This window comes from Trachypithecus francoisi, unplaced genomic scaffold, assembly GCF_009764315.1.
Source record: "Trachypithecus francoisi isolate TF-2019V2 unplaced genomic scaffold, Tfra_2.0 Lachesis_group13, whole genome shotgun sequence".
NCBI lineage: Eukaryota > Metazoa > Chordata > Mammalia > Primates > Cercopithecidae > Trachypithecus > Trachypithecus francoisi.
Genome location: NW_022681458.1, coordinates 51,946,000 through 51,958,103, shown reverse-complemented (window position 1 = coordinate 51,958,103; position 12,104 = coordinate 51,946,000). Strand labels below are relative to the sequence as shown.

General features: G+C 35.9%; 1 protein-coding gene across 10 annotated transcripts in view; it reads left to right on the top strand.

The window, feature by feature from the left end:
* The window catches only part of PMS1 (PMS1 homolog 1, mismatch repair system component), a 90,300-nt gene that overhangs the window by 19,119 nt on the left and 59,077 nt on the right, over nt 1–12,104 (top strand). For 8 of the 10 annotated variants that reach the window (XR_004441660.1, XM_033230864.1, XM_033230865.1 and 5 more), the window contains one exon: nt 2,074–2,176. The exons of 1 other annotated variant lie outside the window; for it this stretch is intronic. Coding sequence is in view for 7 of the 9 variants with exons in the window: in XM_033230864.1 (XP_033086755.1) it covers nt 2,074–2,176 (103 nt within the window). In the remaining 2 variants the exon portion in view is untranslated. Of the gene's footprint in view, nt 1–2,073; nt 2,177–10,689; nt 10,708–12,104 lie in introns of those variants that run through there. One more of the 10 variants, XM_033230871.1, reaches the window with a different exon arrangement.

Sequence of the window (12,104 nt, the reverse complement as noted above, 5' to 3'; positions counted from 1 at the left end):
GGAGTTACTGCAGGCTCACATTCTAGGGCCTGCACAGCTAGTGAATTCTGAACCTGTGCCCGGTCCAAAAAGAAGTTTCCTGCTCCGGACACAGGGTCATGTGATGAAACGAACTCTCGAAATACAATTCCCTTTCCTTCCTCTGTGGAACAAACACACTGGATTTCATAAATTTATGAGATACGCTTATGTGTTTGCTTTATGCTTACTGTCTTAGCTATGAATCGCAAAGCATTTCCTATCTAAATAAATTTTCATAGTATTCTACAAATTATAATTTGACAAAATTTTAATGTTGAAAAATAGCAAGTTTTTTTGTCTTTTACTTTAACATAAATGTTACATTATGAGCACTAAGGTCTTATTTTGCTTTTTAGCACTTCAGTTTGTTTGCCTAGACTAGAGTATATATGTTTAAAGGATGAGCAAGTTAATATCTTGTAAGATACTTTGAAGTGGTTAAAACAAAATCCCATGTAACCTTATAAAGTATTGGCATCATCTTCATCTTATCATCACCCTTCCCTTAAAGATGATCTATGTAATCATTTATTCAGGACCATCTAGAAGCCACTGGCAGGGTTAGTACTGGAACTCAAAGTTCCAGGGCCGCCTTTGCTCAGTGACACCAACTTTAGGTCAGGTGACTAGTTCTTTGGAGAAGAGAAATAGAATTCAGTTGACCTTGGCATTTTGGAAAAGCAGTTGGTTAAATGTAGAATTGTCTTTAAAAGGATAATTATGGAATAATTAGCCCAGAAAAGAAAATCTCTAGTACTTTCTGTCCTCTAAATTACACTGCTTTTGAACCATGGAATGTATTTTGGAAGAAGTAGATCCCTTAAGAGTACTCAGAAACTCATAACTTTGTTTTAGGTTCTGCTTTTTTGGGGGATAGTATCACAGTAATAGCAGCTTGACATAGCGCCCCTAGTAACAGTTTCATAGACTTCATTTTCAGAGAGAATCTCACGTCCTCTGATGATACTGTGAGCTGGAGAAGCCGTTTATTTTTGTTGCTCTGATATTCCCTGCATGGTACCAACATGTTCCACAGAGCTGTAGGCCCTACAGTAAATCTGCTTGGTTAGGGCAGGGTGACAGAACCATCAAATATAGACCCACCTGGATTCAGATGAATTCCAGCGGTGGGGTTGGATTATTCTGGTGTCTAAATTATATGGATTTACTTTAGAATATTCAACTCTTCATATAAAGATGGCCAAGAACGATTACTCCCAATTTTGGGTCATCATTGGCTCACCAGATATGTAAGGCGGCTACCTTCTTCCCAATGCTTTCCTTGCCAGCATCCCCACTCCCTACTTTTTTTTTTGTTTTTTTTCGAACAGTAGCATATTTTACTATTGTTGTACTTTCATACCTACCTCATGGGGTAAGTAAATAGAAAGCTGAGGATGAAGCTAGCTCAAAAGAGGACAGACACTTTAAAATTTGTATTTCTATGACTAACATTACTGAATGAAATGTCTTCTTGACTTATGCTTACATGTTTTAAAGATTTTTTAATTAATAAGAAATTTATGCTTAATGAGTTTAAAGCTCAGTTTTAAGAAAAAATATCTGTAAATATATATATAATTTAATTTTTTTTGGACCATAAACTTGAAATACAGAAGTGCAGTTTTACACATTATATAGAAGGGGGAGGGAATGATCACTTTACTGAAGAACTATTCATTTACCAACAAATTTATGGAAATAGTCTGTTAAAAAATAAGTTCCCTTAATACAGTTGATGTACTTGCTTTTACAGACATAAGTCACATAATGCATAGAACAAATGGCATTTCAGGTATACTTGTTTGTGTACAAGTGTTTATGAAAGTGAAATACTCAAAACAGTAATTTGTAACGTAAAAAAATACAAGCTGGCCTATTGCTTATTGGTGTAACTCTAAGGAATATTACAAAAGAACTAGTCACAAATGTTTATTAGGTAAAATGCAATATTGAGTAAGTATATTATGCAATAATCATTTCAAATCTTTGTTAATGAATCCATCGCAATATCTAAAGTGTTAGTTTTATTAGACTTCTTTTTTCCCCTAGGTTTTAATTACAACAAGGACGGCTGCTGATAATTTTAGCACCCAGTATGTTTTAGATGGCAGTGGCCACATACTTTCTCAGAAACCTTCACACCTTGGTCAAGGTAAGAAAGTAGCTTTGTATACAAACATTCTTTACCTTTTCTGACTTAATTGTTTCTTTAAAAAAGGAAAAAGTTACTCCGTGAATACAAATGTATTGCTTTGGGCTTGGTCCTGATTAAGGCTAGTTAACTTCCAAGTAAACATTCACCCTTTATTCTAGCCACCGATTTCTTAAATGTTTACCATTGTTCTCAAAAGGAACTGTATGAGAGACTGGACACTTCCATGGACTAGTTACTCTTCTGTAAAAACTAAGAGTATTTATTTTACCAGTGCTGAATCACCAGTGTCTTCTTCATATATGAAGAAGATTAATATTTTATTGAAATATATAAAACATAATTGATTTGGTAATAATGGTAATAAACCATACCATCAAGATATGATTAAATAGATACTTTAAAATACGTTTATTTATAGAAAACTTCAAACATGCATAAGAAGTTACTGTACTTATCACTCCGTTTCAATAATTTATCAACTCATTGCTAAAGTTCTTTCATGTAATACTCTCACCCATTTCTTTCCTTTCTATATTTGAAGCAAATACATGTATTATTGTTTCTACTTGTAATGTAGTTAGGGTTTTATATACTTTTATGTAATATTATTACATTTTAATTGGTATCTTATGTTTTTATTCTTTATTTTATTTTATTTTTCCTGAGACAGGGTCTCACTCTGTCACACAGGCTGGACTGCAGTGGCGTCATCTTGGTTCACTGTAGTCTCTGCCTCCCAGGCTCAAGTGACCCTCCTACCTCAGCCTCTTGAGTAGCTGGGACTACAGGTACATACTACCACAGCTGGCTAATTTTTGTAATTTTAGTAGAGACAGGGTTTTGCTGTGTTGCCCAGGCTGGTCTCGAACTCCTGAGCCCAAGTGATCCACCTACCTTGGCCTCCCAGAGTGCTGAGATTACAGATGTGAGCCACTACGTTCAGCTGATAAGTTTTTAAATTTCTCTAAAAACTATTTACTTACAAGGATAAAAAAGTTCTCTTTAGGCTTCAGTTTCACATATTTCCTTTAATCTTTTTTTAGTAATTTCTAGTAATGGGATGATTAAGAGACTATTAAAGTTATCACCTCTTTAGAGTCATGTTCAAAATAATTATTAGATCTGAAAAGGGACTTGTGGGTTTTGTTGTTGTTGTTTATCCTTCTGCTTCTCCAATTTGTGTTGTAAATTCATGTTTAATTTTGTGTTCCCTCATTGTAACTTATCAAAGTACATCCTGTATATTTTCTGTGGTTTTTTTTTTTCACACCTTGGTCAAGGTAAGAAAGTAGCTTTGTATACAAACATTCTTTACCTTTTCTGTCTTAATTGTTTCTTTAAAAAAGGAAAAAGTTACTCCGTGAATACAAATGTATTGCTTTGGGCTTGGTCCTGATTAAGGCTAGTTAACTTCCAAGTAAACATTCACCCTTTATTCTAGCCACCGATTTCTTAAATGTTTACCATTGTTCTCAAAAGGAACTGTATGAGAGACTGGACACTTCTGTCTTCATTTCATGTATAAAATATAAATTTCTTATATTTTAATACTGGTACCAGATTCTCTCACTTGTTCTCTTATTTTGTAAATCCTTAGCTTAATTACTGATTACTTTTGCCCATTGGGAATTGATATTTTTGCTCCACATAAAGGAAAGAGTTAATAGAAACTCCTAAGACAACGCACATTTTTTCCTCATTTATTCAGTTAATGAAAATGAGCTGAAGTCTAACAGCTATTTTATTTGATGTAGAATAATGCAAATATTATATAGGTTTTAATTAAAAGTAATAGATTATACTTCTTTTACTGTATATCAAAGGTTAAGACAGAGAAAAGGCATTTTTAAAATACGGCTCCTCTCTAGAAATAATCTGACCCCAGTTCTTACGAGTTCAAATTAGGAAACCAGTAGGAGATATTTGAGTGGCTATCCAGTAGAGTACTTTGAAGTAATCTAGTTGCCTTATAAAACTTAAAAGAATTTATTTTTATCTTAGTAGTGACTGGTCTAATCTGGATGGCCAATGGTTTTGCATCACTCATACTTCTCATGCTTTTCTTTATTCATCTCCATGGGAACTATGAAATAACAATCCTTAGATATGGAATCCATCTAGTCTTTGCCCTTTTGCTGTTGATTTTCCTTTTCCTGCTGACCTCAGTCTTCTACCTTAAGTAAGTGAGACCAGGTATGCATATTAAGGAATTTCTGTAGTCAACAAATGAACTTTACTTTCTTTAGTGTATTTCTTTTATCTCAAGAAACAAGAATAAATACTTAGAAGATCCGTAGTTGCAAAACTACTAATTGCTTTTCATAACTCAGTTTTTGCACCTAATTATAGTTGATTGGTTAGGAAAACAGCAGAAAGTCAAAGTCTTAATTTTAAGTTGTCCTAGATGGACATATTATATATATCTACAAACACTTTCAAAAGCCTTTTATATTTATATTGACTTAGTGCTGATAGTTTTTGAGTGATTGAATCACATACTCACATTTCACCAGCTGTCGTTTAGCTTCCATTTAAATATTTTCTGCGTAAGATAAAATTACAGTTCAACCATCCTAATTTATACCTGTACATGTAGGGTTCTTGGACTAATTTCTGCTGTGAGGTGAACATCCCTGCTTAGCATTTACTCTTCATGTCATCTGATATAATGATACCTGTGGGTGGCATAATTGTAGGTACAAGAACAACTTAACAACAAAATTTTATTTAGGTATTGGAAAATTTGTTACCCCTTTAAAAAACATTTTATTTTATTATTATTATTATTATTATTATTTTAAGACAGAGTGTCACTCTGTCGCCCAGGCTTATTATTATTATTATTTTGAGACAGAGTCTCACTCTGTCGCCCAGGCTAGAGTACAATGGTGTGATCTTGGCTCAGTGCAGCCTCCACCTCCCAGGTTCAAACAATTCTTGTGCCTTGGCCTCCCAAGTAGCTGGGATTACAGGTGTGTGTCACCATGCCTGGCGAATTTTTGTATTTTTTTTAGTAGAGACAGGGTTTTGCCATGTTGACCAGGCTGGTCTCGAACTCCTGACCTCAAGAAATCTGCCCTCCTCAGCCTTGCAAAGTGCTGGGATTATAGGCGTGAGCCACCGCGCCCAGCCCAGAAAACGTATTTTACAGTGTTTTAAACTAGTTTACTAGAAATTCCAGCTCTGGTTTTTCTAGGTGTGTATTTGTTTTATGGATTAATTCAGCCATTTAAAATGATTTATGTGTTTAACAGTATGTCACCCTAAGTTGCCCTTACCTTCTGTTCACTTCCATTTTAAAGCATTTTTTTAAACTAAAAAGAGAAATAAGTCCATCTTTTAAATTATTGTACCAAGAACATGGAGTAAATTATTAGCTTTAGTCCTGTCATCTTCTGTCATCACCTATATTCCCTTTACCCTAGATAATCAGTATTAAGCTTTCCAAATTGATTTACCTTCCTGGTCAAATTCTTTTAACATCTCTCAGTACTCTGCAGTAGAAATTTCTTATATATCAAAAGTAGTATTTAAAGGGCTCTGATCATTTTGCTGCTGTTACTAGAGTTTCAGAACATCATGTTCTTTGTAAACTCCTACTGTGTGATTGTGCATGTATTAAAAGATCTTTTCATCTTAAGAATGGAACTTTTATTCCTTAAATATTTTAAGAAAACTTTCTGATATATTCAACTGACCATACCTTTACATTAGGAATATAAATAGCTGCCATTATAATAATTGGCATACCATAGGGTCATGTAAAAATATAACAGGGAGCATATTCAAGACTGCAGTTTAATTCTGGTGTTTGTAGGATGTGCTAAAGTGAGAGCTGAATGATTTTCTTGTAAAACATGATAGTATAATGGGGCCTCCTCCCTATTATTGGCCAATATTACTTGGTACTTTCAAGGAAGTACATTTCTTTTTGTTTTTGTTTTTGTTTTTTTTTGCTTTTTGAGGCAGGGTTCATTTAGAATCAGAAAAGACTTTTCCATAAGTGTGTTTTATTCAGACATATAATTCTTATTAATAATTCTCAATTGGCTGGGTGCAGTGGCTCACGCCTGTAATCCCAGCACTTTGGGAGGCCAAGGCCGGCAGATCTTGAGGGCAGGAGTTCAAGAGCAGCCTGGCCAACATGGTGAAACCCTGTCTCTACTAAAAATACAAAAAATTAGCCAGGCGTGGAGGCAGGCGCCTGTAATCCCACTGAGGCAGGAGAATCACGGGAGGCAGAGGTTGCAGTGAGCTGAGATTGTGTCATTGCACTCCACCTGAGCAACAAGAGTGAAACTCCATCTCAAAATAATAATAATAATAATAATAGTTCTCATTTTACTTTCAGAGGATATTTTTAGGTGCTGAAGCAATAATTTATCAATATACAGATTAGGTATAATGTAGTCTTAGATACATAACATATATTTAAAAATCAACAGATATCTCTTTTTACTTTCATATACACATTTATATTTTGCCCTCGTGATTTCTGTCTTCCTTCTGTCTAGAGCTACAGTGCATGCCATTATATTTGTCATCTAGGAACTTACTGACTAGTGGGGAACACAGGTGAGTGAATAATGACAAAATGAAGCCACTGACTGCCTAGAGAAAGGTTAGCAAGTTTTTCAGAAAAGGTGACGTTTGAGTTGGAAGATGGTAGGAGTTTGAAGATGATAGATAAGACATGGAGTGTAACCTTTCGGCAAGAGAAAAATAATGGATACAGAGTTTCAAGAGACCATTGCTATCTGCATAGCAATGAGGGGGAAAAAACATAATTTTAAAAATTTATAGTCTTTAAACTCATTGAAGAACTGTGTCACAGAAAAGTTTAAATGGACAAAGCTCACGGGAGAAAGACTACGTCTTCTTAGAAAAGAAGTGCCTGGTGGCCATTTACATCGGTGGGAGCATTAACTGAGTCATAGGTGGATAAAGGAGCAAGCCTTCTATAAATAAGGGATCTTTTATGGTACTCGGAGAAACCTGCAGAACTTTTAATATCCCCTTGTGGGCTGACATGACAGATTAGAGTATGGGATCCTCAAACAGAGCTAGTCCGACCCCCACACTGAATCTCAGCAGGACTTTTGTTGAGTAAAAAATGATAAAGAAAATTGGGACTGAGCTAGAGAAAGAAGGATCTTAAAGCCAGAGGAGAGACCTGATTCCATGTTCAAGACATTTTGAAACCAAAGACATTTGAACTGGAACTAAAAGGTTCAACTCAGATAAACTCCTAGAGTTTATCTTTGAAGAGATACATTATTCACTCTACCTGCTTGGCAGGAAACAAAACACTTTCTCTGGGAGAAAATATTTCCTTCTTTGGTATCTATTGTTCTTTTGTGCACAATGTTTGGCAAAAATAAAAATTTTGAGAGACTTGAGGAAAGGAAAATGGGATCCATAATCAAGAGAAAAAATAGTGTAAATAAACTCACCAATAACCCAGATGTTTGAATTAACAGACAAAAACTTAAAAAAAAACTTAAAAGAATTTAGAAGAAAAGATGGTCAAAATTGGTAAGAAGATAGCAAATTTCAGCAGAGAAATGGAAACTATAAAACTAAATGAAAATTCTAGAACAAAAAAAGTACCATGTCTGAATAATTAATTGGGTGGACTTATTGGAGTCAGATCAATAAAAATGGTATACAAACAGAAGCACAGAAGTAGAATGGGAAAAGAACGTCAGAGACCTGTGGGGCAACATTAAATGGTCTAACATACATGTGACTGAAATCTCAAGAGAGAGAATGGAGCAGAACAAAATCTGAAAAAAAAAAAAAAAAGAAAAATGTCTGAGAGCTGGGCACAGTGGCTCACACCTGTAATCCTAGCACTTTGGTAGGCCAAGGTGGGCAGATCACTTGAGATCAGGAGTTTAAGACCAGCCTGGCCAAAATGGTTAAACCCCATCTCTACTAAAAATACAAAAATTACCCAATTTTTTTGTGTTTTGGCTCATGCCTGTAATCCTGGCTACTTAGGTGGCTGAGGCAGGAGAATCTCTTGAACCCAGGAATTAGAGGTTGCAGTGAGACAAGATTGTGCCATATGCTCTAGCCTGGGCAACAGAGTGAGACTCCTGTCTTCAACAACAGCAACCAAAAGAACTAATAACAAAATTGAGATTAAAAAAAGAACATGTCTGAGAATGTGCCAAGATTTTTGAAAAGATACAAAGCCACCTACCAAAGACAGTGAACAGAACCAAGTGGAATAAAAATAAAGAGAACCACAGCTAACCACATCATAATTGAATTACTGAAAACCAGTAATGTGTTGGACAGGAGTGTTGTTAAGGCAGTGTATTATACTTTAATTGGAAGTGTTTTTTCTTTTTTAGAGATTCATTAAAGTGTGGTGCTATTTACAGCTTTCATGAAATACTAAAAGCAGCCAGAGGAGAAAATACATTGAATTCAGAGGAACAACAAAAATAATGACAACTGACTTCCCATCAGAAATATAGAAGTCCAAAGAAAATGGAATGACATCTTTTAAGTATTTAAATTTTTCAGCCAGGTGCTGTGGCTCACGCCTGCAATCCCAGCACTTTGGGAGGCTGAGGCATGCAGATCACCTGAGGTCAGGAGTTCAAGACCAGCCTGGCCAACATGGCGAAACCCTATGTCTACTAAAAATATGAAAATTAGCTGGGTATGGTGGCGCATACCTGTAATTCGGGAGGCTGAGGCAGGAGAATCGCTTGAACCCAGGAGGAGGTTGCAGTTAGCCGAGACCACACCACTGTACTCCAGCCTGGGTGACAGAATGAGGCTCTGTCTCAAACAAAACAAAACAAAAAACAAAATTTCATTTAGACTTCTATAACCAGGAAAAATACCCTTTAAAGAATGGGTACAAAGTGAAGGCAATTTTATACAAATAAAACAGAGAATCTCCCATGATGCACTAGAAAAAATACTAACAGGATTTTTAAACTGAAGGAAAATGATTCTACATGGCAGCCTGAATCTGCAAGAAGGAAAGAAAAGCACTAGAAAATGTGTGGAAAAAATGGAAAGACAGAGTATTTTAAAAATTCACTTTACAAAAACAAAAGCAGTATATTGTGGAGTTTATCACACAGAAAAGTAAAATGCATGACAAAAACTTTACAAAAGGTAAGAGTAAATGAGGTACACTATTATAAAGTTGTTACATTGTGAAATATAATTTATTTCACGGTAATCAAGGTAGACTGATAATTTAAGAATATATGTTATACTTTCTAGAGTAACCACTAAAAGCAATACAAAGTTACATAGCTAAAAAGTCAATAAAGCATATAAAATGGAGTACTAAGAATGACATGGCAGAATTCAGTGCGAGGATTTTGGAGTAGCAGAAGCAGGAGATTTAGCTTAGAAAATGGTAGTGTGGGTGTTAGATTATGAAGGGCCTTTTATATCATACCAGGTAGTTTGTACCTTACCATTATGAGCCACTGGAATTTATTTTAGGCAGAGGATTGATATCATGTTATTTACAAAATTAACTGCTAGGGTTAATATTCTGTTATTTACAAGATTAACTGGTATTTTCTACTATAAACTTTGTCTTACTTTAAGATACTGTCTTCAACTACTAGGGTTTGAGGGGAGGGAAAGGACTTGACATAAATTGGAGAGAGACTTCTAGGATAGAACAGATAGACCTATAAAACTTATGCAATATTGCAGTAAAAAGTAGAGGGAAGAATCGATTCTATCTGTAGTATCTGCCTTTGGAAACAATTGGATGTTGGTGTTATATGAGAAAGGAAGGTTAGGTGTAGTATCAAACCCAAGGAAGAAGATAATGAGTTCCAGCCTGAGCCTTAGTGGTTGATTTCATATACCTTGAGGATAGCCAGGTGGAGATAATGAGTGAGCATCTGTCTATAAAACTTAAAAGAGTCGTGTAGGTCTCAGATATGTGTCTTAGTTAACCAATTCTAAGATGTGCATTTTGTCACACTTGACGTCCCTGAAAACAGATTGTGGCTTATAATTAATGGCCACCCAAACTCCTTTTTGGAAAGGCAGCAGTGTTGGATGTTCTTATTGTTGTATCAGTTGAATTTTGTGCAATATTGATAATTCGTGTGTTGATTGGAGGAATGAACAACTTCATATTTTATTGCAAGAAATGCTTTATGAGACTTAAAAAGGGAAATAGTTACAACTAAATGAAGCTGTGTTAAGTGCCAAAGGATTACTGTCATATGCAAAGCATTGAGATTGATGGCACCAGAAGAAATTGCCATATTCATGGGAGTAAAGAAATTTCAAAGCAATGAGAGGCTGATGTGACCATTTCATGTGTTACACAGGACTGTTGTTAAGGCAGTGTATCATAGTTTAATTGGAAGTGTTTTTTTCTTTTTTAGAGATTCATAAGAGTATGGCGCTGCTTACAACTTCCATGAAAAGAATCATTGGCATATAGGTAGTAGTTGAAGACATGAGAATGGAGGAAACATCTAGGAGAACAAAGAATGAAGTGAGGTGTCTGTGAATAGGATCTGGTATGGATTCTGGTGTGTGTGTATTTTCCATTTAGCAGTAGAGGCAGAATACATACCTGCTCTGACTGCTAAATGCATGCACTTCTTGATCTCCATCAGCTTCTGCTCCAAAATTTGTCAGTGACCTGTTTACTTTCCTAAGCCAAAGAATAGTAGCACCAAAGTGTTACTAGTGAGAAATATGATGGTGTTCCAAGGAATTTAATCCTGCCTTTGGAAGTGATGCATACAGTTAAGCCAAGGAAATGCTCTATATAAAAATAGAGGAAGACCCCCCCCAAAAAATAATCGTTAGTAATGTTACATGCTTATGAGGCACCAGATCAAGAAAAAAGCAGAAAAACATCAACTATGAGCAAAATAGGAATATTGCACTTCCTTTAGTATTTTTCCACAAAAATCTTTTCCCCCATCTTGTTTTATTTTTTTTCTTATAGTAAATTTCCTTTCAAAAATTACAAGTACTATGTGTCTTCCATAAATAAATAATTCAGACAAATACAAACTTTATTACTTTCTCTTATTTTCTTTCTTCAAGTATTCATTTAAGACTTTTTTGTTAAATGCCTACAGATTATTCGTCATTGTTTAAGGTGCTAGGGATATAATGGTAAACATGGTAGTCCTTTGCTCTCATACTTGTATTCTAAGAGGCAAGGCAGACAAAAGTTTTTTCAAGTAGTGACATTTTCTAAAAAGAAAGAAAACATAGTTCCATTGTAGAAGCAGCAGCCTTGGATAGGGCATTTAGGGATGGATTTTCAAAAGATATGATACTCTGGGCCAGGCACTGTGGCTGAAGCCTGTCATCCCAGCACTTTGGGCGGCTGAGGTGGGCAGATCATGAGGTCAGGAGATGGAGACCATCCTGGCTAACGTGGTGAAACCCCGTCTCTACTAAAAAAATACAAAAAATTAGCCGGGCATAGTGGCGGGTGCCTGTAGTCCCAGCTACTCGGGAGGCTGAAGCAGGATAATGGTGTGAACCTGGGAGGTGGAGCTTGCAGTGAGCTGAGATCGTGCCACTGCACTTCAGCCTGGGAGACAGAGCGAGACTCCGTCTCAAAAAGAAAAAAAAGATACTCAAGCTGAGATCTGAAAGAGTTAGCTGTGGAAAGGTTGACAGAAGAATATGTACAAAGGGTCTGAGGTGGAAACAAGTCTGATGTGCTGTAGGAACAGAAGGAAGGACATTCGTAGGAGAGAACATAGCCATGGACCAGGTTGTATAGGACCATGTAAGCTTTATACCTCTTAATTCCCACCCCTTTTCTCCAGTTAACCAGTGTTATTGATATAGTTTCGCTCTGTGTCCCCACCCAAATCTCATCTCAAATTGTAATGTCCATGTTTTGAGGGAGGGACCTGTAATCCCCATGTGTCTAGAGAAGGTGGTG